Source organism: Dioszegia hungarica, assembly GCF_025882075.1.
Source record: "Dioszegia hungarica strain PDD-24b-2 chromosome Unknown MKK02contig_8, whole genome shotgun sequence".
Classification (NCBI taxonomy): domain Eukaryota; kingdom Fungi; phylum Basidiomycota; class Tremellomycetes; order Tremellales; family Bulleribasidiaceae; genus Dioszegia; species Dioszegia hungarica.
In genome coordinates, this window is record NW_026515770.1 from 4,257,856 (window position 1) to 4,285,429 (window position 27,574).

Sequence of the window (27,574 nt, forward strand, 5' to 3'; positions counted from 1 at the left end):
AATCAAAATATCGACCGCTCTCTGCTGCATGACTAAGCAGAGCATGCGGTGGGCTGCGCTGTGGACGCGTAGAAGGTCACAGAGGATACTGGAACGGCCAAGCGATCTCGGAGATCATCTAACTTCATTACCCATCAAGATGTCTATGGTCATTATAAGCTCTCCTATGATATTCACCTTCCCCCACTCTGCCCCACCCTCTCCGGCTCCGCGCTGAGATCAGGAGGCGCCGCTCCCGGCGGTAGTGGCGTATACGGCCTCGACATACTGTCCAGCCTTTCCCTCACTGGGCTCTGGCTCCTCCTTGGCGTCAGACTCGCACTGCCCAGGCCTTCCTTGGCCCATACAGCCGTTCCCGCTTGATCCGACGCGGAGGGATAGGTATACGTTATGCGCGATTCGGGCGAGGAGGATGTGCTCTCTGTCCGCTTCGCCGGCGATGTCATCGCTGGATCGACGAGTGTGGTGTGGTCAAAGTCCATAGGACGTGGTGGGAGTGGCGGAGCACGCATCTCCGGTAGGGCGAGGGAGGAGCCCTGTCGTGAAGCAGTGGCGCTGGTGGCGAGCGGGATCGAGGGTGCGAACATGGGCGATGCGTCCGACGCGCCAGCATAGTATGCCTGGATCAGTCAGCTAGATTCTCTTTGGTCTATAACTACAGCCAATGTACCATTTGAACCCCTCTTCGCTTGAACCTGCACCATCAGCTCAATCCCAGTTCAAGTAACAAGATACTCACCCGCACTTCTCGTAGAACCCGACCTTGCCCTCCTGGCAGTCCAAGATCGTCTTGTAACACCCCAGTCCCTCCGCCATCTCCTTCAAGCCCCTGACCAGCTTGATCCCCAGCCCCTTGCCCTGGGTACGCGAACTGACGACAATGTCCTCGATATGCCCTGACGAGCCGCCCGCGTGGATATGTTTCCGCTCAATAAAGAGTGTACCGGCAGCTACGAGCTGGTCGTCCGAATTATCGGCGATGACGGTGATGTAGTAAGTGTTGGGGCTGGAGCGGAGGTGCTGAAAGATGGCGGCGTAGGTGGAGGGTGCGATGGGTGGCGAGGAGGTGAGGTCGGCAAGGAGGGAGAAGTGGGAGCGCATGAGATCTGTCGAGGAGAGGGGTCGCACCTGGAGGATGAGCTTATCATCCACCCCTGCTGACGGCCACTCACATGATACTCTGGTCCAAGAGATTCGCGGAACAAAGCAGGGATGACATTCGGGTCGTAAAGCAGTTCCAGCCGCGCATCAGGCGTGAAAGTCGACTTCACCGACGCCAGGTCCACCTCATTAGCCCCTTGGCCCGGAGATTCCACAGATCTGCCTACGGTGTCGACAGCGGTAGGAACACCCTGCGCTCCAGCTGCCTCACCGGATACCGCCAAGACCGGGCTTTCGATGATCTTCATCCGCGTTCTCGAGCTACCGATTTTCGGAGCGTCCTCGATGGCAGTCTCGGTCACGGCGTGGCGCTTGTCGCCTGCGCCGGATGCTGGCTCGACATCGGTGGTGAAAAGCTATACGATGAGCTTGGTCCTATGGAGATAAATAGCATGACTGACCAGGTCGGAGAAAGTTATCAAGTCCCGGAGCACCGAATCCGCCTGATGGTGCATGGTCAACGCGGTTGCTTCTGGGCCGTTGTCTGCGCCAAACAAGACCGAATCTGCGGTAGTCAGCCTGGTTCATTCTATGAGAACTTGTGTCGACATACTGAAGAATACAGCTAGGTTCTGCATAGTCAGCATGTGCCCAAAGCAAGTAGGGCGAGAAAACTCACCTTGGCATCCATCTTGTTTGTGTTGGACCGGCTCTGCACCCTGCCTAGATGTTCGATGATAGCCTGGAAGGTCGTTTGGTGGATCGGAGGGAGTCGACGCAGCCTGCTTCGAAGTGCAGCAAAGTTGCTGTGGATGAGTTGCTCTACCGCATCAGCCGAGCCCGCTGAGATCCGGCACAACATACCTCGATTCTCAGTGATCTTGACCCGCTCCGAGTGCGGAAGGAGGAACACCGGCTCAGGCAGCTCTCGTAAGTCTATCTTGTCAGCTTGCTCATTCGCCCTACTGGAGTGCTCAGGCAGCTCACATTGTTTGAGCACATTTGCGACGCTGTGGACATCGCCCGACTCATCAAAGACAAATTTCTCCTCGTCCAGCTCAATATCCTGTATCATCTTCTGCACACCGGCCTTTCGTCCGCTGATGCGATACAGCCCTTCCGCGTCCAGACCTTGAGCGTCAGCGATTGCTCTCAGTCTTGGTTGAGGTGACTTACCCTTCTGATCGAGAGCAGAAATACACTTCTCGACGATCGTCGGTGGCCGACCATGATCCCCGCCTTCACCTCGCGCAAAGTCGTAGTCCGTCAGACTAACGCCAAAAATGAGGGATCGACAAGGGCCGACCTGGGGTGTCAGCAAAAGCGTGGTACCGTCCTGCGGGCGAACATACGTAGAAGTTCTCATATGGTACTGGCGTGGATTGTAAGCCTCGGAAAGACATCAGCCGAGCTCGGAAGAGCGACACTGGCAATCAGCTGACACTATGTATCGCAGCCTACTCAATAGCTCACTCTCTCGACTAGGGTCTATCCGTTCCACAGCTTGCCTGACCACATCCGTCGCTTGCGCATTCGTCGCTGCTGTAGCGTGTACGATATCCACGTATGTTGCGAGGGCATTCCGAAGCTTGATGGTGAGGTCGTCGTTGAATTGCTCAAGATTCTGTAGAGTCAGCCTGCGAGGCTTCCTCTGCCTCATCCGGCCAGCAAAAACAACCCACCGTCAAAGCCGAAGCCTGGACCTTCTCCCGCCTGAGCCTGAGGGACTCAAGGTGGAAAACTCCGTTCCGGTACGCCTTGTCTGATACCGATCAGCTTGAATCCCCATACAGCATGGTGCAAAGTGAAGCTCACCGGCATCATCTACCTCCCTCTTCGCTCTTACAGCCCGCATCGCCCCCGTCTCCTGCCCCTTTCCATGTATCCCTCGATTTGTCGACCTCCTCTGCAGTCCCATCCCGTCATCCTCTTTTCCTCCTCCTCCGACCATGACGAACCCGCTATCACCCGGCTCTTTGTCCCCCTTATCCCCGCCCAGCTTCTGCATGAACGCATTGAATCCCTTCTTGCTCTGTACCGCCAGATCTTGGAACACCTCCTTGGTGTCCTTCTTGTCCGTTTGACCGGCCGTGCCGGATCCAGAGCGATCGCGATTGCGCGCGACGGAGGTGGACGGGCGGCTCGCGTGTGATGGTACATGAGGATTGAAGGTGATACCGGGGGCACGATCGTGCGCAGGTAAAGGTTGATTGGCTTGAGGCGGCGAGAAGTAAGGGGTATCGGCAAGACCGCCGGCAGCAGCGCTAGGAGGCAGCGCACCGACCATTAGAGGCGGAGGGTTGAATGTAGGTGCGGGCTGCTCGAATTGTGGACTTCCGGACGGAGAAGAGGGTGACGGTGTAGACAGCAGTCTGGCCTGCGCCAGAATCGCAGCTTCCTGCCGCTTGTGATCCTGTCTTATCAGCTGTGACCCATGTGCCCGATAACGCAAGACTCACCTCGAGCGCCTGGCATTTCTGCCAGTATGTCTTCTTCAACTTCGGGACGTGCTGCTTGAAGTGCTCGTCGTACATCTCGTTCGAGACCCGTACGTTCTCCCTTAGACCTTGCCGAATACGCTCCTGTTCGTCCTTGATAATTAGCAGATGGACCTTCCTCCCGTCCTGCGAACTCACCTTGATCTTGGCCAAATCAGGTATAATAGCCGTCTTGAGCGCCATAACGAGCGCATTCCGCGAGTCAATCTCCCTGGACGTGTAGTCTCGCACTTCGACCCAACCTTTCCTGGCTGTTGTTCTGGCTCTTTGCATTGCTTGACTAGCGATGTCAGCTATACGTCCACCCTCTACTACCTCTGGCTACTCACTCTTCATGCAATGAATCGATGGCGACGCTCCGATCGTACAGCCGCTGCAATTGCCAAACATACTGCTCCTCTATCTTGATCCTATCAATCCGTCAGCTACAGTCATCGCTTCGCGAAGATCTCAGCTTACCGCTCCTGGAAAAATTCGATGTAGTGCTCATCCTCATCGATCTTGAGCTATACACATTAGCCCGAGCTCGAATAGCACCCACAGTTACAACTTACCTTGAACTCCTTCAACACGTCAAACGCGTCCTCACTCCCCTTCCTACTGCTCCTACTGCTCGGACCAGAGTGTGAGTAGCTCGTATGTCCATGGCCACCCGCCTCGGACGCCGGAAAGGCGTACGCCATAGTTTGCAGCCAGTGATCCAGCGTCACAAGCCGAGACGGGCGGCTAGATAGTTTGTTGATGCCGAGCTAAAGGAGCTGGCCGTAGATACCGTTCGATATCCCTGTCGAACGGGGAAGTCCGTTACGAGTACTGCCTGATACCGTCTGGCGATACTCAAGCTGGGAGTCTGAGTAGATGATGGGCGCAAAGTAGGGAGTGAGAAGCACAAGTGATACGTGGCGGCGGTGCAAGCCTCGTGATTTGAGGGGCGCGGCGCGGTTCAAGGTTCCGAAACACATTACGTCATGCTCTGAAACGGCTCGGAGCTGCAGCTGCTGACGATCTCTATCGCAGTCACTGAAGGACACTGCACGACGACGAGGACGCCGGAGAGGGAGTAGCTGACTCGATCCATCGTTTATCTCAGCGTTACCTAAGGACCGCTCGTCCCGACAGACATCCCAGAACATGACTCTCGCCAGACTACCCCGTCACACTATCCCTCTCGCTCCCCTAGACGCCGCCGCACCGGGCCCGCCGACCCACCCGGTGTTCTTCGACGTGGATAACCTCTGCTCCCTGCTCTATACATCTATCATGATCTCCCCGCCTTCCTCGCTGCTTCTCTGACCGGTTCTGCAAGATCAGCCATCGCCCATCTCATGCAGCATCCCTGAGAAGCAACTCACCAAAGTACGCGTGGCCCTGACCCTCCTCGGCCGTCAACCTCTCCTGATGATCGTACCTCAATAATTTGTCCAAAAAGTCGATCGCCTCGTTCGAGATGTATCGCTGATTTTCAGACGTGATGAATTTGCTCCATGGTTTGCGCGGGTATCGGCCGAGCACGTCGTCGAATTGCGAGTCGAGGTCGATATCGTAGCGTTCAAGACTGAGGGATTAGTTGCTAGCACAAAGCATGAGGTTGCGCTATATTTCGCTCACTATGTGAAAAGCTCATCGGTACCGAGGACTTTGGTGATCTTGACGAGCTGGTCCGAGTTGTCATGTCCATGGAAGAATGGTTCTTTGCGGAAGATCTGGATGTCAGCTCTGTTGTCGGCCAAGTGCTCCGCCATAGCAGCTCACCATGCTTGCGAACATGCATCCCACACTCCACATGTCCAGACTATAGTCGTACTCCTGGAAGTCCACCAGCAGCTCCGGTCCTTTGAAGTATCGGCTCGCGACTCGTACGTTGTATTCTGTGCCGGGGTGATAGAATTCGGCCAGTCCCCAGTCGATCAAGCGAAGCTAGTCCAGTCAGCTGTTGCACATCGAAGAGTTTCCGTGAAGTAAGCTTACCTCTCGCTTCTCGTGGTCAATCATAACGTTATGAGGCTTGACGTCGCGATGCATGATACCTTTCGAATGGCAGAAGTCGAGGGCTTTGAGCAATTCAAAGACGTAGTATCGGACGTCAAAGTCGGTGAATTTGGGATAGAGGGTTTTGAACTCGGTGTTCTGGGACGAGCGTCAGCTTCAGCAACAACGGCGGTTTGCACAAAACAGCTCACGTTGACATATTCAGTAATGATAGATGGTGTTTTGGACTGATACAGTCAGTGGACAATCCCTCCTCGCCTTGGAGAACCCATACTCAAGGCAAGCTTACCTGATTATCCCGTACGACATCCAGCAAAGCCACGACATTCGGTCCCCCCGCCAAATTCTGTAAAATCTTGATCTCCCGCTTGATCTTCTTCTTCTTGACCGGCTTGAGCACCTTGACGATGCACTTTCGGTTCGTTGGGAGATGTATCGATTCGAACACCTAGTAGTACGTCAGCAACGAATCGTCGGATGAGGTATTAATGACTGTTGCTGACCTCGGAGTATTTCCCTCGACCGACTTTGCGAACAATCTCGTAGTTGTCCTGCACGCCCCACTGAACTACCAGGTTGTCTGCATCGTCAGCCATACTGCACGATTCTGGCTGGAAGGTCCTTCAGCAGAAGCCAGCTCACCATAGTCCCACCACGCTCTTCCAAGCTTCTCATTCACCTCGGGATATACCCTAGCCTATGCAAGACATCAGCACCCTGTCCCTCGCGTAGCCAGTATTGTGAGGCTATTCCCTCACCAGCCTACGGCCCCGCTGGATTGACTCACGATGCTCCTTGATCCTTGCGACATGATCCCTACTGCTCAGAAATACAGTAGGCTGTCTGAAACGATTTCCTGCCTGATATACCTTCCCGAGCCGTCCCTCGTTCACGCTGAATTGTACTGGCTATGCTGACGAGCCAACGATAGCCCTGGGTGAGTCGGACGATGTCGCAGACGAGTGTAGTTGTAGACTGAGAAGGTGTAAATAAGAAAGAAGAACGAGTGGTACGCTGCTAGAGAGGTTGCTGCCGCCAGAGCCAAATCTGCTTCCGCTTTGCGGTCGTCCTTGCTCCGCGGGTGATGCGACGCGCTCGTGGAGATACAAGGTGTACTGATATTCTGACCTGGTTGTGTGCAAACAAACCTAGAGTACCAGGTCTTACAGACCCATGCAAAAAGTATGTCTGGGGCAGGTACGCTGGACAATGCAGCAGACCGTGATAACGAGCGACAAAAGCAAAAAAGATAAGTGGAGAAACAGCGAATCGAACGCTGGGCCTCATGCAGCTTATTAATGCTAAGCAAGCGCTCTACCCCTGAGCTACATCCCCTAATCCTATTTGGATGCTAGCGGGTTTTTCAAACAAATATATAGCTCACGAGCTTGACTCGTGCCTGACGATCGCGTCGCGTCACTCGGATTCCCACGCATCGAATCGAAAGGATTGTTCGGCCGCTCGGCGGTCGATGGTCTGGCCAGCCATCAAGGTTTCAGTCAGGCATGATGTCATGTAGTCCGTTGGTTCTCGCTCTATATAAGCTGAAGGGCGAGTAGCGATTCATTGGTATAATCTCTCTCTCTCCCTTTAAAACCGCTCAACGTCCAATACTAAAGAACAACTCGAATCAAAATGGTCAAGCCCGCTGGACTGCTCTCGAACCGGTATGAGGTCAAGGACATGCCCGACTTGACTGGCAAGGTGGCCATCGTCGTCGGTGGAAGTCGGGGTATCGGAGAGGCTGCTGTTCATGCGCTGGTACAAAAGAACTGCCGAGGTGAGTTTCTCGCTTCCTGCCGCCAGCCAGTGCTGATCATCAGTCCACATCATCTCCGCGACCGAGGCGCACGCCGAAGCCGCCATCGACCACGCCTCGGAGCTCACACCCAAAGCGTCCGAGCTTATCGAGACGCACCAGGTTGACCTCGGCGACCTCCCGGCCGTCCAGGCGCTATGCGAGAAGATCGCCTCCTCGTTCGAACGCCTCGACATGCTCATGCTCATCGCGGGTATCGGAGTGGCGCCTTTCGGTATGACCAAGTCGGGTCTCGGAAACCACTTTGGTATCAACAACGTCGCGTTCCTTCAGATTGCGGACATCCTCTACCCGCTTCTGAAGAAGACGGCTGAGATGCCCAACACGCTCGAAGGATCGGTCCGGATCGTGTGCGAGGCGTCGGAGCTGCACAGGTCGGCCCCGTCGGACGTCAAGGCGGAGAGTCTGGAGGAGATGGCGACGGATCTGGGCGGAGCGCGGCTCTACGGCCGATCCAAGCTGGGCGTGTGAGTCCCCTTCCTCCTGTGATGGGCTTAGCTGATCAGCAGAATCTGGTTTGCTCAGCACCTCGCCTCTGTCCTCCCTGCCTATCCCCCGGTTCTCGCCATCTCCGTTCACCCTGGAGCGGTCTCCACGGAGCAACAGTCCGGGGCCACCGAGTCATACCCCATCCTCGGTAAAGCCCTCGAGTACATCGCCCCGGCGGTGTTCATGACCAAAGAGCAAGGCTCCGAGTCGGCGCTCTGGGCGGCCACTGCGCCAGGTCTGGGAGAGCCGGAAAAGCGCGCCCAGGTCAACGGGCAGTACTTTACAGAGGCGGACGGCAAGGTGAGCTTCCCGTCTGATGATTCCCCGCGAAACGCCTGGATTGGCGTGCGTAAAGCCTAGCTGACATCTCAGCCCGGTACCGAGTCCAGCCAAGCCCAAGACCCCGGAATGGCCGCACGCTTCTGGGCGTTGTGCGTCAAGGCGCTCAAGGAGAAGGGCAACTACGAGGTCAAGCTCGGTACGGCGGCGTACTAGCTGGACGGCGAGGTCAAGACGAGAATGAAGAGGCTTGTACAGTAAAGAGCAAGAAGCACCTGTAGTATATGCACGACCTGAGTAACGCCTTCCACTTCGACAGACTGACGAGTCACCTCTAGCACTCGTTCCGTATAGACGCGGCTTTGACTGACTGGGGAAGAAGAAGTTTGTAAACATGCCGTTCCCTCCCCCAGAGAGCTTTCAATGGGCAGGAGCAGTCGGGTGGTGGGCATGAGAAAGACCAGATGCATCGGAAATCCAAATAACCCCTTTATCCACCGACCCACTCCTCTCCTCTACTCCAATCCCCGAGCCCAGAACCGGATGATCATTCCTACCACCAACCAACCAACCTAACACCCAAAATGACGAATCTCCTTGAGCTCAAAACCCAGGTCCAACTCCCCGCCACCAATCGATCCTGCCCGCATGCCCAGTCAGAACCCATGCGCCGAGAACTCGACAGCAAATAGGTGTAGACCGTGCATTATAATAGCCGAGAAAAAGAATCGGGTCACTACGAAGGGGGCGCCCTAGGTGTGAACTTGAGGTGGAGTTCGTCTTTTGGGAAGATACTGCACAGGGTCAGCTATGATTCGCGCATAATACGGGGAGATACTCACGCTGCTACTACTTGAATCTCATCACTGTCCGCTGTCCGCTCATGCTTCCAGTCCATCATTATTGACGCAGTCCCCAGTGTCGCCGCGAGGTGCATGAACGCGTACTGTCCACCAACACACTGCGACATCAGCCCAGTCCCGCTTGCCTCCGGGCTCCAAAACTCACCTTGTGTGGTCCACTCCCGAATACAATAAAGTTCTGAGGCTTTGTCTCAGCCAGAGGGACAGACCCGTCCTCGTTCGCCATCCATCGCTCGGGTTTGAAGCTGTCTGGCTCGGGGTAGCATGCGGGGTCGTGAAGGGAGTTCCAGAATGCGGGAATGACCATGCTTCCTTTCGGTGCAGTGTATTCAGGGGTGATAGGGAAGGGCTTGGTGGTGAGGTAAGGAACCTGTATGTCAGCTATCGCCCGCCTGGGGCCTTTGAAGTTGAACTCACCATAATGACACTTGGCATCAACCGCATAACCTCCTTGACCGCCGCCCGGGTGTACACCATATCATCCAGCATCTCCAGCGTCAACGGCCGGTTGACGTCGTTCCCTCGGATCCGGTACTGCTCCTCGCGGATGTTGGCGAGCACCTCCGGGTGGTCCGCCGTGAGCTGGAAGCAGTAGACGATTGCGCTAGACATGGCGTCCTGGCTGGCAAAGAGGAATGAGAGGATGACCTGTCCGATCTCGTGGTCGCTAAACTCGCGGCAGAGGAGCTTGGCCGTCTCGTCGACCTCGCCAGTCTCGGCCTTTCTCCGAGCGGCGTGCATGGCGCGGGTCCACTCGTCGAGGAGACAATCCGGGGTCTCGAGCGGGTCCGCCATGCGGATCTTGGACTGGGCGCACGCAGCCTCGAGGTACCGCATGACCATCTTGCGGGTCTGGATGGCATTGTAGACCTTGGTCCCGGGCCAGGCGAAGGGGAAGTTGACGAGCTCAAGAGCGACGGTGATGGTCCAGTAACCATCGTTGATCTCCTGACGCTGCGCGGTGGTGAGGTACCGGCCGACGAAAACGGAGAGCGAGGTCTCCATGTTGAGGTCCCGCATCTTCATCATGTACGGGTGGGCGGGCGCGGGGTCGCTCATCCAGCGGGCAAAAAACTCGCGGTAGATCTTCTCCTGGGTGGGGAGGTACATACTGTAAAGTCAGCTTCTGCGAGCAGCTCAGCGATTCCGAGACTCACCTGAGAGCCTGCTTGGTGAAGAGGACGTTCAATGCCCGACGGTAGTCCGAGTGAGCCTTGCCATGGAGGAAGACCCAGTTGGTGGGGAGGAGGACCTTCTTGGCGGCAGCGACCAAGCAGGGTTCGGCGTGGTTGGGCGAGTTCATGATTTTCCGCGCCATTTCGTTGGAGGAGCCCATAACAATGAAGCTTCGAGTCAGCTGATGCGCACCCTCATCGCGGAAGATCAGCTCACATATTGAAGACAGAGATAGCGCTTAGTGGTCCCGCATCCCATTGCTTCTTATACCCCGCCAGTGTAGGACTCAGACTATCGGCAAATTTGCCAATGAGAGGGATCGTCCATTTGTCGCCTGGCAGATGTGCCTTCTTGGCGCGGTAGACGACCTGCTCGAGGATAAGAAGGGAGATGACGAGGGTAAGGACGGTGGCGGTCGTGGTTTTCCTAAGCTGTCAGCCGATCGTCGACCGGCGCGTTGGGGAATGACTTACGTGTCAAAGGTGAACTGAGCCTTGCCGAGCGTGTCCAGACCCCAAGCAGTCATCTTGCGGAGATCGACAGATGTCGGGGAGATGATGGTGTGGGACGCCATGGTGGGTGCCTTTAGCGATGGGAAGCAGCGAGGGCAAGTAAGACGATCCTAGCGAGGTATGAGCTTCGATCATAGTGATACCCCGACCGGGACTCCGAGAAGGGATCGGGAAGCTGGGCTCAGTAGATCACTCACTGTACTATGGCTGAATGTAGTCGGGGAGGTATGATCGCTGAATCAGGAGATTGACCAACTGCGATAAAGGTGAAACGCAAGGGCGAGTTCGTTTACGAGGACGCCGAGAAGATTTGACGCGAAGGTATGGCGTTCTTGTCGCTCTGTCTTGTCCAATCGTGAATGAGGACTGAGAGAGACGTTGAGGCTGTCGGAAGAGGAGGATGCGATGAGATCGGATAGATGCTACTTGCTGACTGAAGCTCGAGTGGACAAGATGCTTTGAGCGCCGAGCCCGAGCGAGCAGCTGTCAGCGGATTTTATCGTTCGACTTTTCCTCCGGTTCCCCCCACGGCTATCTCCGCCCACGCAAACCTTAGAATCAAGGCACAAGTCGCGTCGCGCGCCGCGTGAACTTCGAAGCCCGTCGGGCCTCGGGGGCCGAAAAGGGGAGAGAGCGTGGGAAAGTGGCCGCGACGGACATCTCCATTCGGAACTCCGTCCGCGAGATAAGGGCCAAAAGTTGAAGCAAGGTCGAACCAAATAGTCTCCCCTTCACTGCACTCATCTGCCCTCGCAATAGCTACACTAAACAGCTGCCACGATGTCCGCCCCGCAGGGAATACTCATAACCGCCGGCAAGGTCCATGTCCCGTTCAAGACCGAGCTGCTCGGCACGCTCGGGTCAGACAAGTTCGCAAAGCGAGCTCCCCATCTCGTCGGTATTCTCGCGACCAAGAAGGAGGACGCGAGGACATACGCCGAGGTGAGTAGAGAGACCCATCATGTACTGTCTTTAACATCACAAAACGTCCAAGGCGTTTCATGCGCAGACTATCTTTGACCTAACACATCTCGAAGCATCGCTCACCCCCTCCCGACTGCAATGCTGATGAAGTAGTTCACCAAGAAAGCGTGCGAGTCTATCGGTATCAACTTTGAGCTCCGGCTGGTCGGAGAGGCAAGGGAAGGTATGGACGGCGAGGGTGTGGGAATAGACGTCGAAGAAGCCATTCTCGAGGTGAGCTTGAGCAGTCCTTGCCTGTTGTTCCGTCGCAGGAGCTGATGAGGATAGGCGAACGACGATGATGATGTTGACGGAATGATGGTCTACTATCCTATCTATGGTGGTCGGCAAGTCAGTTGGAACATGTGCTTACATCTGTAGAAATGCACACCAAGCTGACTAAACAGGACCAATACCTCCAGTCCGTCGTCTCACCATACAAGGACGTCGAAGGACTGAACCACCAGTTCCTATTCAACCTTTATCACAAGTCAGTTCAGACTTTGTCACTTCCGCGAAGATATTAGCTGACTTTGTAGTGTCCGCTTCATCAACCCCCTCACCCTCCGCCCCATCCCCGCTTCGCACCTCCCGCAACCACTCAAGCCCTCCCCATCCGACGGCGACTCCGCCCCATCCGGGACAGTCAAGAGTATCCTCCCATGTACACCATTGGCCATTGTCAAAGTACTGGAACATATCGGCGTCTACAACAAGATGCTGGAGTATGGGGATAGGGCGAGAGGAAAGGTGATCACTGTCATTAACAGGTATGTCTGGTCCTTGCTGCTCATGGCGGAGCTGCGCTGATCCGCCAGGTCGGAAGTCGTCGGTCGACCATTAGCTGCTCTGCTGGCAAACGACGGCGCCAGAGTTCTCAGCGTCGACATTGACTGTGAGCTCCCAGCTACTCTAAGGCGTCCCGCACCCATGGCTCCAGCTGACAGAATCAGCCATCGTCGAGTTCTCCAAACGTCCCTCCGTCCCCGCCCCCTCCTCCCCTAAAGACTCCACCACCCCCGGCCCTACCGCCGCCATCTCACCCACCGCCCCTGCTCCCGCACTCTCCAGCTCCAAATTCAACCCACACCACATCATCACCCCACTTCCCGCTTCGACGACGCTCGAGGACTGCCTTCGCATATCTGACGTGGTCATCTCGGCTGTACCGTCCCAGAAATACAAGGTACCCACGCGATTCCTGAAAGATGGGGCTATTTGCGTGAGCGTGGCGGCAGAGCGCAACTTTGAGGCTGATGTGCGGGATCGAGTGAGTCGGGCTTCGCGCTGGCGAGGCGAGGCAGTCAGCTGATAGTCAGGCCGGTATCTACGTGCCGAGCGTGGGTATGATGACCATTGCGATGCTCCAGCGGAATTTGTGAGTAGAGACGGTGACTCTTGCACCATATTCTCGTTACCAGAGCTGATGTCACTAAGGCTGAGACTGTGCACTTTCAAAGACGAGGCGAAGAAGCTTTCGTCGGCGGCATGATACGGATGGGCGAAGTCGCGGCGGCACGATCTAGATGCGAGGAGTTCGCGGCGGCACGATCTAGATGCGAGGAGTCCAGTAGTAAGGGGACAATGTAGATTTGACTTTTCGGATCAAGACCTGTCTGCAATCCGGGTTCCCTCGACAATCAGTTGGCGCTCAATCGCAGGCGCAAAGGTCCCACAGTCTCAATGATGTGCATGACATGTCAGGGACGAGCTATAAACGAGTCGCAGACTGGAGGAAGGGGGGCAAAACGTGATCGGGCGTCATTCTCTATCGTGCATAGAAAGGTGAAACAGATCATGTCGCGTATCTGGCTTGTCAGCTCTTGGCTGAACATCGGTCAATCAGTCAAAGCTCACTTCCTCGTCCACTCCCTCGCGGTCGCCTCATACCTCGGCCTGTCGGACTTGTACGTCTGTCTGATCAGCTGTGATCCCGAAGTAGCGCGGGTAAGAGAGCTCACATGAGCGATCTCAGGCACCAGAGGGTCGTCCGGGTTTGGATCGGTCAACATCGAGCAAATCGACAACAAGACTTATCTATCAGCTTCCGCCTTAATCCATGTCATTTGCTGGGTCCGCAAAGCAGCAATCAACCGCATGATCCCGAGACTCACCCTTCGATATCGTCAGAGCAGGACTCCACTGATCCCTGAGGATATCGAGACAGATCGAGCCGTTGGCATTGATGTTGGGGTGGTAGATCTTGGTTGTGAAGGACACCTTTGGGGGTTTGAATGGGTAATCTGGGAGTCAGCTCGGATCCTGACAAGGCAGAGGCTCTTGTAAGCTGAACATACCAGTGGGGAAGGTAAGGGAACTGCTTGGTCAGCATTTTGTCCCAATCAATCTAGTCGAGCTACATACAGGAAGAAGACACCGCCAGAGTATGGTGAGTCGCTCTATGATCCGTCAGCTTTCACTCCGCGATGTCTAGAGAGCCCAGCTTACAGGCCCCATGATCGTCGCCTGCCATTGGAACAGGTTGTCTCCGATAGGTCCCGCCGAGCATGAGGATGGCGGGTCACGTCCGAGATCGATTAATTCCTGGATCCCGTCAGCTTCTGTCCCCGGGCGAGGGGTGACGTCGAGCTCACTTTGTTGATTCGCTTCAACGCCATGATGAACTATCCAGAAAGACGTCCGAGGTCTATCGAGAGGAACCGAGATAATATGGAAGGTGGCAAGAAGATAGCGATTAGTGATCAAGAAGGAAAGAAGCGTCAGCCTTATTTCATTTTCCGCCTATCTCCTATCCGCCTGATCCTGCGCCGGAATATTACTCACAGGTAGAGTAGGGGACCTGTGCGGGTGTGTAGCTGTTGTGGGTGCGATGAGAGACAAACACAAGGAATGGATGAGAGACCTCCCTTCGCAGTCAGTGTCAGGCGAGCTCAACGTTGTCACAGCCAGAGCCATGCACCCTGGATCTGAGCCGGGGCCAAGCGGAGATCGCCGACCAGCTTCCTCACCTCAAGCTATAACGCCGCAAGTGTGGCACATCCCTCGAGACCGCTTCTGTGCACTGTACATCATGCATGGACTCGCTACTTTGATTCCCAGGCCAGGGCAGAAGGTGGAGCTTGGCCAGCACCTCAACGAGCATCATAAAGGAGGAAATATGATACATTGTCCGGTATCTTGTCGAGCGTCATTTCCGTCCTGCCGTCCTTGCCCCTTCCCCTCCACCGGTACCCTTACCCGGCTTTCTATGCCTGACCGTGCAACTTTGCCTCCCCGAGCTCCTTCTCCTCCTTATTCCCAAACACCGTCCCATGTATCTTCTTCGCGTAGCCGCCCACCTAGAGTGTATCAGCGCCGCTGCTTCCACAGCACTCTCTGCCCCACTCGCCAAGTCTGCCTTCCCGCATGGGCGAGAGGTCGGCCGGTACGCCTCTGGACACACCCGAAAGAAGTGATCAACTCACCTGATCTTTAAATGGCACCTTATCCGAATGTTCCCCTGATTGCTGGATAGACGATCGTCCGCCCGTTCCTGGTCCAGTTGCCGCTGAGACACATTAGCGCCTCCTTGCCGCGTGGCAGCGCCGAGCAGAGCATCGCCCAGCAATGCAGTCATGTAAGATATGCTCACCTTCCTGTTCGCCAACATTCTCCGAGACGTTTGGGTACGCATGGTCCGCGACTGCGCTGACGGGGTGTGACTCGTCCACTTTGGGCGGTGAGAACGAGGGGGCAGTACTTGAGCTTCCGCCGGTGGTGCCTAGGGGCGCGGTGGATGCTGCGGCGGGTGCGTTGACGTTCGACATGGTGGCTCGGCTCTATGTTCGCTCTTTCGGTAGTGATTAAGTGCGAAGAATGTGGAGATTTCTGCCTTTACACCTCTTGTGAGATTGGGCGAGTGGAGCACCGATGACGTCACCGCGTTTCAAAGATTGCCTCCTTATGGAGCTTCTTGTGGGAGATCCACCGGATGCACAGCTAGAACCTCGCAAAGCCTACCGATCTGGATTGCGAATGGTCGCGATCCCGGACAGAGTACGAGAACTGCGCACACAATATGCTCAAACAATGATACATACGCCTATGACACCGATCACTGCGATACTCAATTATACTTCTGACCTATTCCCTTCTCCCCCAAGTCCTCACTCCCTGCTATCGTCCGCGCACTTACTCGTTGGGCTTGCCCCTCGACAGCTCTCCGACGGGGATCTTGAAGTGGCTAGTGTCCTTGGTCAGGAGACCAGCCAGGGCGGTGTACGCCGCAATGCCCGCCGTGAGAATACCGAATGCGCCGCCGGCCTTGGTGCAATTGACAGAGGATGCGAGCTCTCCGGCGCAGAGTAGCCAGAAGGTGACGGCGAGGAAGAAGAAGAGGGATGAGAGTGCGATGGAGGATTTGAGGGTAGCGATGAAGAAGATCATGGTGACGATGGCCCACGCGGCGAGGTAGATACCGACCGCGCTGGCGAATTCGGCGGTGCTCCCATATGCGGCTGTCCTGTTCAGCTTTGCCCCCTATACACTGGGAGGGGCGGGTTAGACTCACCAGACACCTCGAAGAAAGGGATATAAAGTGTTCCGTACGACAGCCAGAACCCTCCGTAACTGGAGAACGCAGTCGCAGCAAATGTGTTTCCGCACGCCCATTCCTGGATACCGGCGATGAGCTGCACGAGACCTCCGTAGCCGAGAGCCATACCGAGGACGACGTTGGGGTGGGTGATGTTGCGGGTGCGGATGTTGTACATGGAGAGGATGAAGGTAGTGGCTCCGAAACCGAGCAGACCCAGAGGTGAGGGGTTACCAAACCTGATGATCAGCACTGCCCATCATACAAGAAGAGGAGAGCTCACCGTCTGTGGTAGATGGGGAAGGCAGGGTTGGAGGTATCTACTGGGTTTCCACCAGGTGTGATGAAGCGGGACACGCCTCCGCCGGTCCCCTTGTACCCCTGCTGCTGCTGGTCCGAGGTGGGGTATTGAGGGTGGTGGAAGACGGTGCCGTTCTCGGCGTCGTTCATGGTTCCGTTGACGGAGCCGTCAGAGCCGTGGCGGACAGCGGTCGAGTGCTTGGGTTCTTGGCCAATGGGTGCCATTGTGTTGATTGCTGGGTACCTGATTGCTGGTTGATTGAAAGACAGAGCTTGGGCTTGGGCTAGAGATTGAGGTACGGTTGGAGGGGGATTTCGCCGCCCGAGCTACCTTATATACCCACATCTCCTCGCCGTCCAGCTGACTGCCCAGACTGGCACGGCGCTCGGTCCAAGACACGGCCATGCTCCGCGTATGACTGTCACCGGATAACTCGCATACCCAAGTCGGCCTATGATCGGGAGGTCCATCTTTAGCTCCACTTCTCCACCTCCGCACCTGACAGACCCAGGCGGGGAACTCGGAGTCCCTGTGCAGCCTCGCCCCCTTGCAGATGGAGTCTCCGCAGAAATGTCTGCGTAGTTCAGAATACCTCCCTTACCACGGAAACGCTAGTGATCGAGTGGAGGCACAGCTCAGACAGGATGACCGAGACCGGTTTTAGAAAATGTCGAGGGCGTCGGTGGCTAAATTTGTCACTTGACTTTACGGCCGACCGGCGGCAGTGGCGACGTCGGCAGATAGCGGCCGATATCGTATCGTAATGCTTCGAGAAGCTTGACGAGAACAAAGCTGTCTAGCGAGATCTGGCGACTGCCTTTCGAACGTGATACAAGTGCATGGCCGAACACTACCGAAAGAACCCTCTGCGCAAGGAGAAAAGAAACACCGCCTTGTCCTACGGCTACTCCTTCTTATCCTCCTGTCCGCTCGGTAGCGAAAAAGCAGTCACGGGCGCCGAATCTGCTCCAGGAGGGGTGGTCGTGCCTCCCTTTGCCTTGAGTCCCATCCGCGTCGCGACGTACTGCAGATCAGCTAAGTTGATTTTGGGTAAGATGTGAGGACTTACGTCCTGAGCCACGATCTCCACGCCTGTCCTCAGCACATCCACCAAACGCTCCTCGACCCAGTCGCTCCGCTCATATTCCACCTCGAGCCAGTCCGCCGGGCTTGGTTGCGTGGTCGTGGTGAAGCGGATAGAGTGAGTCGGGTCGTGGAGGCTGACGATAAAGTAGAGGTGATTGGGCTGTTTGGATGAGGTGGGCTCGGTCTCGGTGGAAGATGGGAGGAGTAATGAAGGTTCAGCGAATGGGAGGGGAGCGAGGACGGGCTGGAGGTGAAGGAAGATTGGCACAGTCGTGACTGGTACGCTCGCTACAACGTCAGCTCTTTAGCCATATCAACGAGTCACTGTTCACTCACGGTTCTCCTTGCCTCGCCCGACCGGATTCTTCTCCTCCCTCGCCCTGACCGCACCAATCTCCTTCTGTGCGACTTCCCAGCCCGCCTGCCACCCATCTACAGGGTACATCCCCCTCTCCTCCAGGCCCTCAGCTGAGTCTGGTGCGCTCCACACCACGACCAACTCGCCACTTTCCGTCTGCTCCAGTATCCTCATCCACGCGCGATAGACCACTCCCTCGACACCGGCGTATCCCACCAGTGGATGCGACAGCCAAAGCTCAAGCGTCTCGTGCTCTGATATAGGCGGCGCGACGGTGTTCATCAGTGTTGACAGGGCGGATTGGGTGTTGTGCAGAAGATCCTGGCCTGAGTTGTCAGCTGGGAACAGTAACGACGGTGCAACTGCGAGAGACTCACGGAGCTTGTCCAGGTCCAGACCCTGTATCTGCATCGCCTGTATACCCTTCAACCTCTCCTCTGCCCCCTTCTTCAAACTCCCCAGATCCACCCCGGCCACCTTGACCCCCTCCAACCCCTGCACCCCTTCGGCTCGCACCTTCTTGTACCCCTCATCCGCAATCTTCTGCGCGGTCTGAACCGCCGTCGCCGCTGTCGACCACCACGATCCCCATCCTCCTCCCGCTTGCGCGCTCATACTGCTGCTTGGCTCGTTCGGCGCGGGTGGTTCGGGCGTCACGGATGCCTTTGGTCCAGACAGGGGAGACGAAGTCGACGCGAGCCCGCCAGGCCCGCCTCGGAGCGATCCTGGTCCAGGGACAGATAGAGGAGCGCGCTTGGTCTTGATCTGTTCCTCGAGGAATGCGAGCGCGTTCGCTGCTTCCTCGTCCTGCTCCGCGGACGCCGCAGGAGCGGGCGAACCCGACTTGGACGGAGGCGCAATCGACGCGTCAACACCGGTCTTGAAGCTCCGCTTGCTGTCTATGCTGGAGCGGGGCTCGGCAGCAGAAGCGGCGGAGACCGCAGCGGCGGGACCAGCGGGCGCGGGGGAGGACGCGGTGGCGGACGAGGGTTCGGCCGGACCTGGAGGAGGAGGGGTCGTGGCGGGGACGTCAAAGTCGTCGAGAGTAGACAGGAAGGCTGCTGCCTCCTCGGCCTTTGTTCGCTTAGCTTTAGGCGGCATGATGATTAGCTAGGATGTTGTGACTATCAGCGCAAGGTATGGTACAGAAGGCATGAGAGAGTTGGTGACGCGAAGCCAAGCCTCCGCACCAGGCCGAATTATGTCAACGATAACGCCGCAGTTCTCCGGGTGGGCCGTCAGCACATCGCCAGCACAACACAACGTCCGCCCCGAGACCGACCGCGAGCTGAATGTATCGGCGCTCTCGATCATGCCTGTTGACCCTCTCCAATCACTTGGTACAGTCGTCCACCATCTCATCAACCAAATCCTCAATGCAGCCAGATGACCAGGAGCTCATCGTCTACCTCCCCCCTTGTCGCACTCAAGTACGGCTTAGCCAAGCCCCGGCTGTCCTAGCCACTCCTCCTTCAGGCCATCCGGCTTGCGCCCCTCTCCCTCTCAAGCGGTCGAGGCCCGCCTCACACTCTCCCAGCCTGATGCTATCGCAACACCCGCGACGCCATCCTACAGGGACCAAACCACCACCCCAGCTCAACTCCTCATTTACCCTCTGCCCGACCGGCCTACACGGGGAACCATCCGCATCGGCTTCCTGCTGCTGAACGAGCGGAACGCGGATTGCGGTCTTCCAACCGTTCCAATCCCCTCATCCATGATAAGAGGGCGCAGTCTTGAGGCGGCAGAGCGGAGGGCGGCAGAGCGGAGGGCGAAGAAGCGCAAAGCGCGATCCGCGGGAAAGCACCACGTCCAAGCTGCGAGCGTACGGCCAGTGTCCGCCATAGCGGAACGAGCCACCACGTTTTGAGCGTTCGGCCAGTGTCCGCCATAGCGGAACAAGCCACCACGTTTTGACCGTACGGCCCACGTCCGCCATAGCGGAACAGGCCAGTCGCCCTCACCTCTCCATCGCCCGCCTGTTGACCCAAATTGTGGACCCATCAATCTATCGCTAGACTACTCATAATCTGTTCCCCCACCATCACATCACTCGTCCATATCCTGTCGCGGTTCAACGTTCAGCCCGCGGCGCAAGTCCCGAAATCTCTGTTGTCTTGTTGACCCTTATCTTGTCTAGCTCTCTCAAGCCGGTCTGTCGATCAAGTATTATACCAATAATGTATCCGTTGCTCGAGACCGAGCGACGCCGAGGGCAATGACCGCACCGAGTTAGAACATAGCCGTCAGTAGACCCGTCAGACAGATCCGAAGACAAGGTACCTCGTGGCATTCCATCACTGACCACTCGCTCCGCAATACGTCCCCCTGGTCCTCGCTACATGATCCCTCTCAGACAGCGGGCAAGATACCGCCCCGCCTCCGCTGCAGTATCCACCCGGTCCCCTACCCTCCCGCCTGCGCCGCTTCCAGCAATCTGCTTCCCGACAATGGCAGCCCACCATCTCGCCCAGCTCGCGTGTGGCCCTCCCGCTTTCACACCAAACACCGCCATACCCACCCCAAGCACCACCACGCCGACCGCTACTGCCGTCCCGAGCTTATTCCGACCCAGACGCAAAAGCCATCGTCGCCTCTGTACTCGTCGGCCCGGCTTGCGCACTGGTACTGGCGCCTCGTCCTCGTCCTCCTCTTCATCATCCATCATGCCCGCACCCGGCTTGACCACCTCCTGATCCACCAGCTGCAATGCGTCCACCAGCGTCCAAGCCTTATCCCCTACCCCCGTCTCCAATGGCCGGGGAGCCATCTCCTTTTCATAGCTCATCACTACGCTCCCTTGACCCATAATTTCTTGTCCCCGGATCTCGGGTCCATCCCATGGGTGCTCGAGCATAAGCCTGTCGGCCAGGCTGAATAGCTCGCTGAGCGGTATTGGACGATATGGATTGGGATTGTCGCCTTCTCGATTTGTCGCGTCGGTCGTGATATGGGATGGAGGAGTTGTCTGGTCGGGCGTGTCTGGGTACAGCGGAGGTAGGCGCGAGAAGAGAGGATGGAGGAGGGATGGGTCATCTGCCGCTTCAGGGCCGAGTTCGGCTGCGAGCACCATCATCTGGGGTTTCTTCGCTATGAGGATCTAGATATCAGCTTCAGCTCAGCCACCAGGGATGAGACAGCTGTAACTCACAGCGACAGCGAGGTATATAGCTGAGATCGGATTCCGAGCGAGTAGGAAGTCGAACATCCGCTGGACAGGTTCGAGGGTATCGATATCGTGCGAGAACAGGCAGAGAATCCAGGAGAGGGCGAAGAAGGGGAGAGTAGGGACTGGGGAGATTTGTGATGAGAAGCGGGATAGTTCAGGGTCCGCTGCTCTGAGTATACGCTTGAGGAGTCTGATAGTCAATGCTGCCTCCTTGCTACCGGGATTGAGACTTACCGCAACATCCCCATCATGCCCTCCATCCCGCTTCCCATAGCGTCTCGTACCCTCAGAACCGAGACAACTTCTGCGCACTTCCTCAGTATCTCCCACTCCGGACTATCACGCGGCTCTGAATTTTCCGACGCAGCAGATCCCTCATCTTCTACCTTCTCAGCCTCGGCACCGACTTCCCGCTCTGTCTCCGGCCGAGCTGATGTCGACCTCGAGTGATTCCGAGAAGATGTGCGAGAGCGGACGAGGGGATCTGGCGCTGGCTGGGAGATATATGTGAGGTAGAATACGGACAGGATATCATGGTAGCCCTGAAGCGTTAGCTACAAGGCCGACCACCTATCACTGCCCGTCAGCCTGCTCACCTGGAAGTAGCTCAGCGTCGGATACCGACGCAGTACGCCAACAATCACATTGTAAAGGTCCGCCTGCATAGCTTTCTTCCGTTCTGGAACGATCCCAGTTGGATACACCACGAAAGACCGATTCGTGTCCAGCCCGACTTGGCCTTCATCCTCGTGTACCGCTTCGTCGCTTGTCGAAGATCGGGTAGCTTCAGAGCAGAATCTGTCGGTCTGGAGGAGGACTGGCCTGACTTATCAGCTTGTGTCTACTGGCATCAGAATATGGTAGGTAGCTCACCAGACTCTCCGCCTGATACCCTCACCGCCAAACCCCCCTGGAAGGGCAGACATCCGCCGGAGAGCTTCATAATCCCCGTCCGTGAGAGCTTGCTCCACCACCTTCTCCCGGATATCGATCCATGAGATCGAGGGCGCTGTCTTCTCTTCTTCCATGCTGCGGTGTCTGTCGATCAGTCGCGAGGTCTGCTTAGCGTGAAGACGATATGGCAGAGTGAATCGCTGCTGCAGTGTCTCTCTTCCAGCTCCACATTCCTCAACTTTCTGGCTCGATGACGTGTTGGCGGCGATGTCCGGATCCGTCGACTTGGCTGCGCTCAGCGCTCAAGCTCAAGGAGGATGCTTCCCCATTCATCTATAACTCACCTCTACCACTCTGAGCATACTCTCCCTCCACCCGGCAGCTCACACAGTACCATGTTCAACGCACCGCGGAGAACAAACCCCTCACTCGCTCAATCCGCGTTTCTCAACTCGGCAGGCTCATCCTACCCGGATCCTCTGGCCTCATCAACTCCTAATCCAGGTACAGCGGGGTATGGCGATGTAGACCCATGGTCGGGTTTACCGAGCCCTACGCGCTCCGGGACTCCGCGGAGGGATAGCGAGGAGGCGATCACGCAGCCTGATCTGGGTGCAGGAGGGGGATTCGGGGGCGAGGCAGCGAGAGCGGGAGATGGCGGCGGGTTGAATGGGCTGATAGGTGTGTTGAGCTCCTTCCTGCCCTTCAGCTTGAGCGCTAAAAGGAGACAAGCTCATGTAACAGCGGACCCGCCTGCTCTGTACCTCTCCCTCTTAGACCAGATGGATACGACGCCATCAGGAGACGTGTCGATATCGTCCGTGCACCGGTTGCTATCGACCTCCAAGCTCCCCGCAGCTGCTATCGAGCGTGTAAGCTCTGCTTTTGCTCACCGAATGACTCAAGCTGATGATTGCCTAGATCATCAACCTCACCGCCCGCGACAAGTCCTCCCTCGCACGTCCAGAGTTCATATGCGCTCTCGCACTCGTCGCGCTCGCTCAATCCTCCGATTCGCCCGAGCCCGATATCTCCATCGAAGCGCTGGTGTCTTCCCTCCCCAACCTTCCTTTTCCGTCCCTCTTCATCCCTGCCGCAACGACCAGCTCCGTCATTCGGACTGAACCGCCAGTCGCGTCCCCCTCACTCCTCACTTCCTCACCTTGGGACACCTCCCCTCGCGTGCCGACAGCTCGAGCTCCAGCAGCCCAAGAAGACACTTCTTACACTAACGGCTATGACGTCGGATCAGGCGTACATGCTGTGGAACCGAGCGGCTACTCCACAGGAAGCGGTCTGGCGGGGGATGCGGCCAATCCCGAGGCGGAGGCGGAGAGGGGTTATTGGAAGCGGCTGGAAAAGGTCGATGTGGAGCTCATCAAGGAGAGGGAGGGGTGGTTCTTGCAAAAGTACAAAGTGACCTCAGACGCAAGTTCCTCATTGAACAGTGATCGTGCCGCCGTGTCTCGATAGCTGATCCGTGCAGAAACGGGGAGGAGAGACTGTCTCGCGGCGGTATTCCGACTTTGTATGGTTGTTGGACTGCATGCTCCGGCGATATGTGAGTACATTGGGGATCAGCCAGACTCTTGATGGTTCTAGCGGACTGCAATTGGACGTTTTGCTAATATCCAGCCTTTCCGTATTCTACCATCGCTACCGCCAAAGAAGATGAGCCCAGACGCTATGTTTCTCGAGCAACGACGGTGTGTCCGTTCCGCTCTCCAATGCTTATGGTGCCTGCTGATTCCTTCAGAAAAGGCCTGCAGCGCTTCCTTGGTATGATCGTCAATCACCCGATCCTGCGCGAGGACGGCGCGCTCAACGTCTTCCTCACCGAACCCAATTTCGAAGCCTGGCGAAAACGCGTCAAAGTCTCAACCGACGAAGAATCAGCCAACAAGCGCCTCTCCAAATCGGAAGAGATGAACATCCCAGCAGATCTGGACGAGAAGCTCGGGATACTCCGAGACCACCTTCCGGCGCTGATGGGGAGCTATCAGAAACTGGTAGTATTGGCGGAAAGGAGTCTGGGGAGATTGATGGCTGCGTCAGCGGATTCGAGCCGGTTTGCACTTGGGCTGCATACGGTCGGAGAGGAGATGCCGAGGTGTTGTTATAGAGCGGGAGCGGGAGGCGGGGGGAGGTGCTCGCTTTGCGAGGGAGTGGGGAGAGGTTTAGCGGAGGTGGCGGAGAGCTGGACCAAGGTGGCCGAGGAGGGCGAAAGGAGGGTGAGCTTTCCCTTCTGCTCGCCGGCTGGTATCGGAGATCGAGCTGATCCATGTAGGCGACCGTGATCTTGCTCGGCAGTATCGAAGCGCTCAAGGCACAGCGTGACCTATACGTCGCCTTCAGAGATCTGTTTATACGACATGACAGTCAGTACTTTCTTTGGGCCTATCTATCTCTTGCTGGGTTGAAGCTGACTTGATAGAATTGTCTAAAGACTCGGTAGACGCTCTTCGAAAGAAGGTCGAAACCCGACTGAAGAAGATCGAAGCGCTCCGTGCAGCCGCAAAGCCAAATTGGGAAGTCGAAGTAGATAAACTCGTCTCTGGTACGTCTCTCAGTGTTGCGACTAGGCCCCAGCTGACATCCAGGCAATGAGCAAGACAACTCGCTGATCACTTCTCTCCTCGCTCGTCGAGTCTTCATCCGCGCTTGCATGTGGCACGAGCTATCGGTGGTGTTTCACTCGCGGCAGGCGGCACAGGCGACGCTGGGGTGGAGGGAGTTTGCGAAGGTGGAGAGCGAGGCGGGAGAGGTTGTTACGGGAATCTGGGAGGGGTTGAGGGAGAGGCTGGAACGGATGCCCGTGGAGTAGGTAAGACCGATATGAGGCGGGGTCCGCGAGGGGGTTGAGTCAGTAGTGTCGTAGTCTTGAATGTCATGGTCAATGGGGAAATCTGACACTCGATTTTGATCTCTGCAACATTGAGGGGTAAGCTGTGAGGATTCCTTCGACTGGCATGGCGTCTGCACGAGCTGTCTTTGCCGACTCCGGGAGCTACCACACGCCATGCATGATCCCACAGCCTGACTCGATATATGATTTAAGCGAGCTTCCTGAAAAGCCGGGGTGCGGCGCAAGCCTACAGATCGTCAGCTGAGTTCCCTCCCTCACTCGCAGCACGACCATGTCCCCTCTCCTGCGATCCGAGCAGTCCCTCTCCTGAGGCCCCCTACCTTCTGCTGCGCAGGCCCCCATGACAGAAGCAAAACCAACTCACATCGACGCAGTGCATCAAGTGGAACAGCTCCTCGACACAGTCCTCCCCTTCCCATCCCTTCCCACCCTCGACCTTGTCCGAGCAGTGCTTGAAGTGCTTCGCCGGCTCGACGCACTGAGTCTCCTCGCATTCCTGTCGAATTGCCGGGGCGATCTGAGAGGTCAGCCGACCCTGCGCCGACCATACGAGCTGGATTCCGACGAAAACTTACATCCTCTGGCTCCTCCTCCTCCTCCTCCTCCTCCTCCGCAGGCGACTCCTCTTCCTCCTTCTCCTCGTCCTCGGTCTCTTCCTCGTCGTTTCCTACCTTCTTCGGCTCCTCGGCGTGGGCCCTGAGGGGGATCAGCACTACTTCTTGAAATGGGCAGATCCCGATCCGCCGCTCGTGACATAGTCCGCGGCAATCCATGACTTCACATTCCCATCTCCTGTCTCTGCGCGCCCTCCGTACCAGCCAGAAAAGCCGATCCGTCCGCCCTCCTACCCTCCTCTCTCATTGCCGCCGGCCTCGCCCAAATCCGGACCAAAACGTACGTTGGCACGAAGAAAGAGACCAAGCTGGAGAGCATGGATCCCGAGCCCGCCTGAGCCTCCTCGGTGTGCTGTGCCGCGGCGTCGTTGGACATGTTTTCGGTGGGTGTGCTGATGTGTAGATGGTAGATTGTAATTGAGCTGGCTGGTATTGGATGAGCAGAGATTAAGATGGATCGGAAAGAGAGGAGGGTAATTTGATTCCGCTACAGCCTCATGGTGCGGAAGTTCCCGGCGTTACAGCTGCCCAGGCTGGCTATTGGAAGGTGCTCTACCATCTGCATCATATCATCGGCGCTTCTATGAAGATCTACAGAAGAACGACAAGCCCGCTCGGAACGGAGCAGCTGCACTCGAGCACGGAAGGGGCGGAACAAAGTGAAACGTCTATGAGTAAAGAAAGGATGGATGAGGAAAGATATGGAGGGGAAGATACTATATTATTGTCCATCTATCAGATACCACCTCGGAGATCGCGTCACCACCTTACAAAGACCGAGCGCCCTGCATCTCGAAGTAGCTCGAGCCGAGGCGACGGATGGGCTGGCAGGTTGCAGCCTGCGTCGTGGTGGTACCGCGGGCGGAGAGGGGGTGGACGAGCTTGAAGCCGCGCGCGCAGGAGTCTGGGTCGTCAGCTACACTCATGATCACGAGCGAGAGGAATACTTACCGATCACGCACTGACCAGCCGAGCAGTGGACTTCGCTGACGTTGGGGAGAGCTCCGCAGTCTGATAGTTCAGCTAATGTATTGCAAGTTTGGATCCTCCCGGCACTTACCGACAGCCTCGCCAGCGCAACCGCCGCACGTAGTCAAGCTAGTCATGACCCTAGCCATCAGCTTCCCTCCTCTACAGAGCCTAGGAGCAAGCAAGCTTACTCGACGCAGGACCAATCAGCACCGACCTGGCAGGCCTTCTCTGACGCCTTGCACTGGAGAGTGTTCTCGACCGCGCGGGACTCAGCGTCCAGCTTGCGCTGCTCGAGGGCGGACTTGAGGGAGCGACGGCGGCCGGATCCGGTCTTGGGGGACGGTTGAGCGGGGGGCGTGCAGGACAGAACACCGCCGGTGCGAGTCTCGACCAAGCTGTCCTGGATGTGTCAGTCGCGTTCTCTTACAGAGTACGCGATGTACACTCACCTGGCAGACACATCGGTTCATGTTGTAATCATAGTCTGCTCGTCAGCATCTCCTCACCCCGCTGACTCTGATACTCACATTGGTCGTTGCCGTAAATTCCGTCAGCCCCATCATGAGGACAGCTGCACTTCAAAACGGTGACGCCAGCCCTGTTCGTCTCCTCGTACCCGACCGAGTTCTTGGAGTCGTCGCACCGACAATTGTCTGCGGGCATGGCGTTCCCCGGCTTGTATCCGTTGGGCTTGATCAAGCCATCACGACACCGGCAGTTCTCCTTACGCGTCTGGAAGTCTTTGCAGACGAATGCTTTGTTTTGCGCGTTGACAAAGACGGTATCGGGGAGAGAAAGGGCGTCGGTGATGGCGCCGATGTTGGAGACCGCCCGGGGAGCCACGTTGGGAGCGAGGGAGAGGGCGAGGGGAACGAACGCGAGGAGGGTGAGGAAGCGCATGATGGGAAGCGGCTAAGGTTCAGCTGACGTCGTGTAGCTGAGCGGTGAACTTTACTTACAGACGAGGGTAGGATCGTTCAGGCTGGGAGATATAGAACAGGCAGAGATATTCGAACTGCAAAGAGCGTGAGTTGTAAATGAGCGTGAAGGAAGCTGGTGATTGGAGACAATAAGCAACGCGAGGGGAAGGT

At 56.8% G+C, this 27,574-nt stretch overlaps 13 protein-coding genes and 1 non-coding gene across 14 annotated transcripts; 3 read left to right on the forward strand and 11 right to left on the reverse strand.

Moving 5' to 3' along the window:
- Nucleotides 1-735: 735 nt before the first annotated feature.
- On the reverse strand, nt 736-4,282 carry MKK02DRAFT_25346 (uncharacterized protein; the record flags this gene model as incomplete). The annotated part of the gene is made up of 16 exons (XM_053087023.1): nt 736-1,128; nt 1,173-1,517; nt 1,563-1,666; nt 1,715-1,733; nt 1,781-1,923; nt 1,966-2,037; nt 2,089-2,407; nt 2,454-2,527; nt 2,575-2,725; nt 2,784-2,863; nt 2,917-3,514; nt 3,561-3,692; nt 3,738-3,879; nt 3,929-4,009; nt 4,059-4,105; nt 4,154-4,282. 16 exons carry the CDS (start codon nt 4,280-4,282, stop codon nt 736-738), a joined length of 2,829 nt encoding a protein of 942 aa, XP_052946444.1.
- A 575-nt stretch (nt 4,283-4,857) lies between these two features.
- Nucleotides 4,858-6,399, reverse strand: MKK02DRAFT_37235 (putative casein kinase II, alpha chain; the record flags this gene model as incomplete). Its single annotated transcript, XM_053089599.1, has 10 exons — nt 4,858-4,898; nt 4,952-5,154; nt 5,208-5,302; nt 5,352-5,516; nt 5,568-5,726; nt 5,780-5,815; nt 5,878-6,036; nt 6,092-6,168; nt 6,231-6,285; nt 6,376-6,399. 10 exons carry the CDS (start codon nt 6,397-6,399, stop codon nt 4,858-4,860), a joined length of 1,014 nt encoding a protein of 337 aa, XP_052946445.1.
- A 443-nt stretch (nt 6,400-6,842) lies between these two features.
- MKK02DRAFT_t52 lies at nt 6,843-6,923 on the reverse strand. The gene has a single exon. It is a non-coding gene; the product is annotated as a tRNA-Ala (tRNA).
- Nucleotides 6,924-7,223: 300 nt separating this feature from the next.
- On the forward strand, nt 7,224-8,391 carry MKK02DRAFT_45374 (uncharacterized protein; the record flags this gene model as incomplete). The annotated part of the gene is made up of 4 exons (XM_053093383.1): nt 7,224-7,368; nt 7,412-7,874; nt 7,917-8,196; nt 8,269-8,391. 4 exons carry the CDS (start codon nt 7,224-7,226, stop codon nt 8,389-8,391), a joined length of 1,011 nt encoding a protein of 336 aa, XP_052946446.1.
- Nucleotides 8,392-8,911: 520 nt separating this feature from the next.
- MKK02DRAFT_37236 (putative C-22 sterol desaturase) lies at nt 8,912-10,788 on the reverse strand (the record flags this gene model as incomplete). Its single annotated transcript, XM_053089600.1, has 7 exons — nt 8,912-8,969; nt 9,018-9,136; nt 9,184-9,408; nt 9,456-10,149; nt 10,196-10,384; nt 10,431-10,640; nt 10,688-10,788. 7 exons carry the CDS (start codon nt 10,786-10,788, stop codon nt 8,912-8,914), a joined length of 1,596 nt encoding a protein of 531 aa, XP_052946447.1.
- Nucleotides 10,789-11,506: 718 nt separating this feature from the next.
- On the forward strand, nt 11,507-13,181 carry MKK02DRAFT_45376 (methylenetetrahydrofolate dehydrogenase; the record flags this gene model as incomplete). The annotated part of the gene is made up of 9 exons (XM_053093384.1): nt 11,507-11,668; nt 11,804-11,923; nt 11,978-12,040; nt 12,097-12,179; nt 12,229-12,459; nt 12,508-12,584; nt 12,643-12,959; nt 13,009-13,067; nt 13,127-13,181. The coding sequence occupies 9 exons, from the start codon at nt 11,507-11,509 to the stop codon at nt 13,179-13,181; spliced, it is 1,167 nt and encodes a 388-aa protein (XP_052946448.1).
- Nucleotides 13,182-13,484: 303 nt separating this feature from the next.
- On the reverse strand, nt 13,485-14,307 carry MKK02DRAFT_45377 (putative ubiquitin-conjugating enzyme e2-16 kda; the record flags this gene model as incomplete). Its single annotated transcript, XM_053093385.1, has 8 exons — nt 13,485-13,497; nt 13,547-13,602; nt 13,651-13,721; nt 13,804-13,932; nt 13,987-14,006; nt 14,054-14,088; nt 14,138-14,233; nt 14,284-14,307. The coding sequence occupies 8 exons, from the start codon at nt 14,305-14,307 to the stop codon at nt 13,485-13,487; spliced, it is 444 nt and encodes a 147-aa protein (XP_052946449.1).
- A 588-nt stretch (nt 14,308-14,895) lies between these two features.
- On the reverse strand, nt 14,896-15,456 carry MKK02DRAFT_45378 (uncharacterized protein; the record flags this gene model as incomplete). The annotated part of the gene is made up of 3 exons (XM_053093386.1): nt 14,896-14,988; nt 15,115-15,197; nt 15,282-15,456. The coding sequence occupies 3 exons, from the start codon at nt 15,454-15,456 to the stop codon at nt 14,896-14,898; spliced, it is 351 nt and encodes a 116-aa protein (XP_052946450.1).
- Nucleotides 15,457-15,820: 364 nt separating this feature from the next.
- On the reverse strand, nt 15,821-16,673 carry MKK02DRAFT_37238 (GPR1/FUN34/yaaH family-domain-containing protein; the record flags this gene model as incomplete). The annotated part of the gene is made up of 3 exons (XM_053089601.1): nt 15,821-16,146; nt 16,200-16,462; nt 16,507-16,673. 3 exons carry the CDS (start codon nt 16,671-16,673, stop codon nt 15,821-15,823), a joined length of 756 nt encoding a protein of 251 aa, XP_052946451.1.
- A 755-nt stretch (nt 16,674-17,428) lies between these two features.
- On the reverse strand, nt 17,429-19,069 carry MKK02DRAFT_25746 (uncharacterized protein; the record flags this gene model as incomplete). Its single annotated transcript, XM_053087085.1, has 5 exons — nt 17,429-17,548; nt 17,594-17,898; nt 17,947-18,294; nt 18,346-18,867; nt 18,922-19,069. 5 exons carry the CDS (start codon nt 19,067-19,069, stop codon nt 17,429-17,431), a joined length of 1,443 nt encoding a protein of 480 aa, XP_052946452.1.
- A 1,237-nt stretch (nt 19,070-20,306) lies between these two features.
- Nucleotides 20,307-22,165, reverse strand: MKK02DRAFT_45381 (rab-GTPase-TBC domain-containing protein; the record flags this gene model as incomplete). Its single annotated transcript, XM_053093387.1, has 5 exons — nt 20,307-21,068; nt 21,120-21,327; nt 21,372-21,679; nt 21,734-21,959; nt 22,011-22,165. 5 exons carry the CDS (start codon nt 22,163-22,165, stop codon nt 20,307-20,309), a joined length of 1,659 nt encoding a protein of 552 aa, XP_052946453.1.
- Nucleotides 22,166-22,426: 261 nt separating this feature from the next.
- On the forward strand, nt 22,427-24,855 carry MKK02DRAFT_37239 (uncharacterized protein; the record flags this gene model as incomplete). Its single annotated transcript, XM_053089602.1, has 9 exons — nt 22,427-22,712; nt 22,776-22,903; nt 22,953-23,459; nt 23,518-23,592; nt 23,667-23,737; nt 23,788-24,262; nt 24,319-24,409; nt 24,466-24,588; nt 24,632-24,855. 9 exons carry the CDS (start codon nt 22,427-22,429, stop codon nt 24,853-24,855), a joined length of 1,980 nt encoding a protein of 659 aa, XP_052946454.1.
- A 229-nt stretch (nt 24,856-25,084) lies between these two features.
- On the reverse strand, nt 25,085-25,887 carry MKK02DRAFT_45383 (ubiquinol-cytochrome C reductase hinge protein-domain-containing protein; the record flags this gene model as incomplete). Its single annotated transcript, XM_053093388.1, has 4 exons — nt 25,085-25,123; nt 25,262-25,414; nt 25,473-25,593; nt 25,796-25,887. The coding sequence occupies 4 exons, from the start codon at nt 25,885-25,887 to the stop codon at nt 25,085-25,087; spliced, it is 405 nt and encodes a 134-aa protein (XP_052946455.1).
- Nucleotides 25,888-26,278: 391 nt separating this feature from the next.
- On the reverse strand, nt 26,279-27,383 carry MKK02DRAFT_33815 (uncharacterized protein; the record flags this gene model as incomplete). Its single annotated transcript, XM_053088788.1, has 6 exons — nt 26,279-26,415; nt 26,463-26,522; nt 26,572-26,621; nt 26,672-26,883; nt 26,933-26,967; nt 27,011-27,383. The coding sequence occupies 6 exons, from the start codon at nt 27,381-27,383 to the stop codon at nt 26,279-26,281; spliced, it is 867 nt and encodes a 288-aa protein (XP_052946456.1).
- Nucleotides 27,384-27,574: the final 191 nt, after the last annotated feature.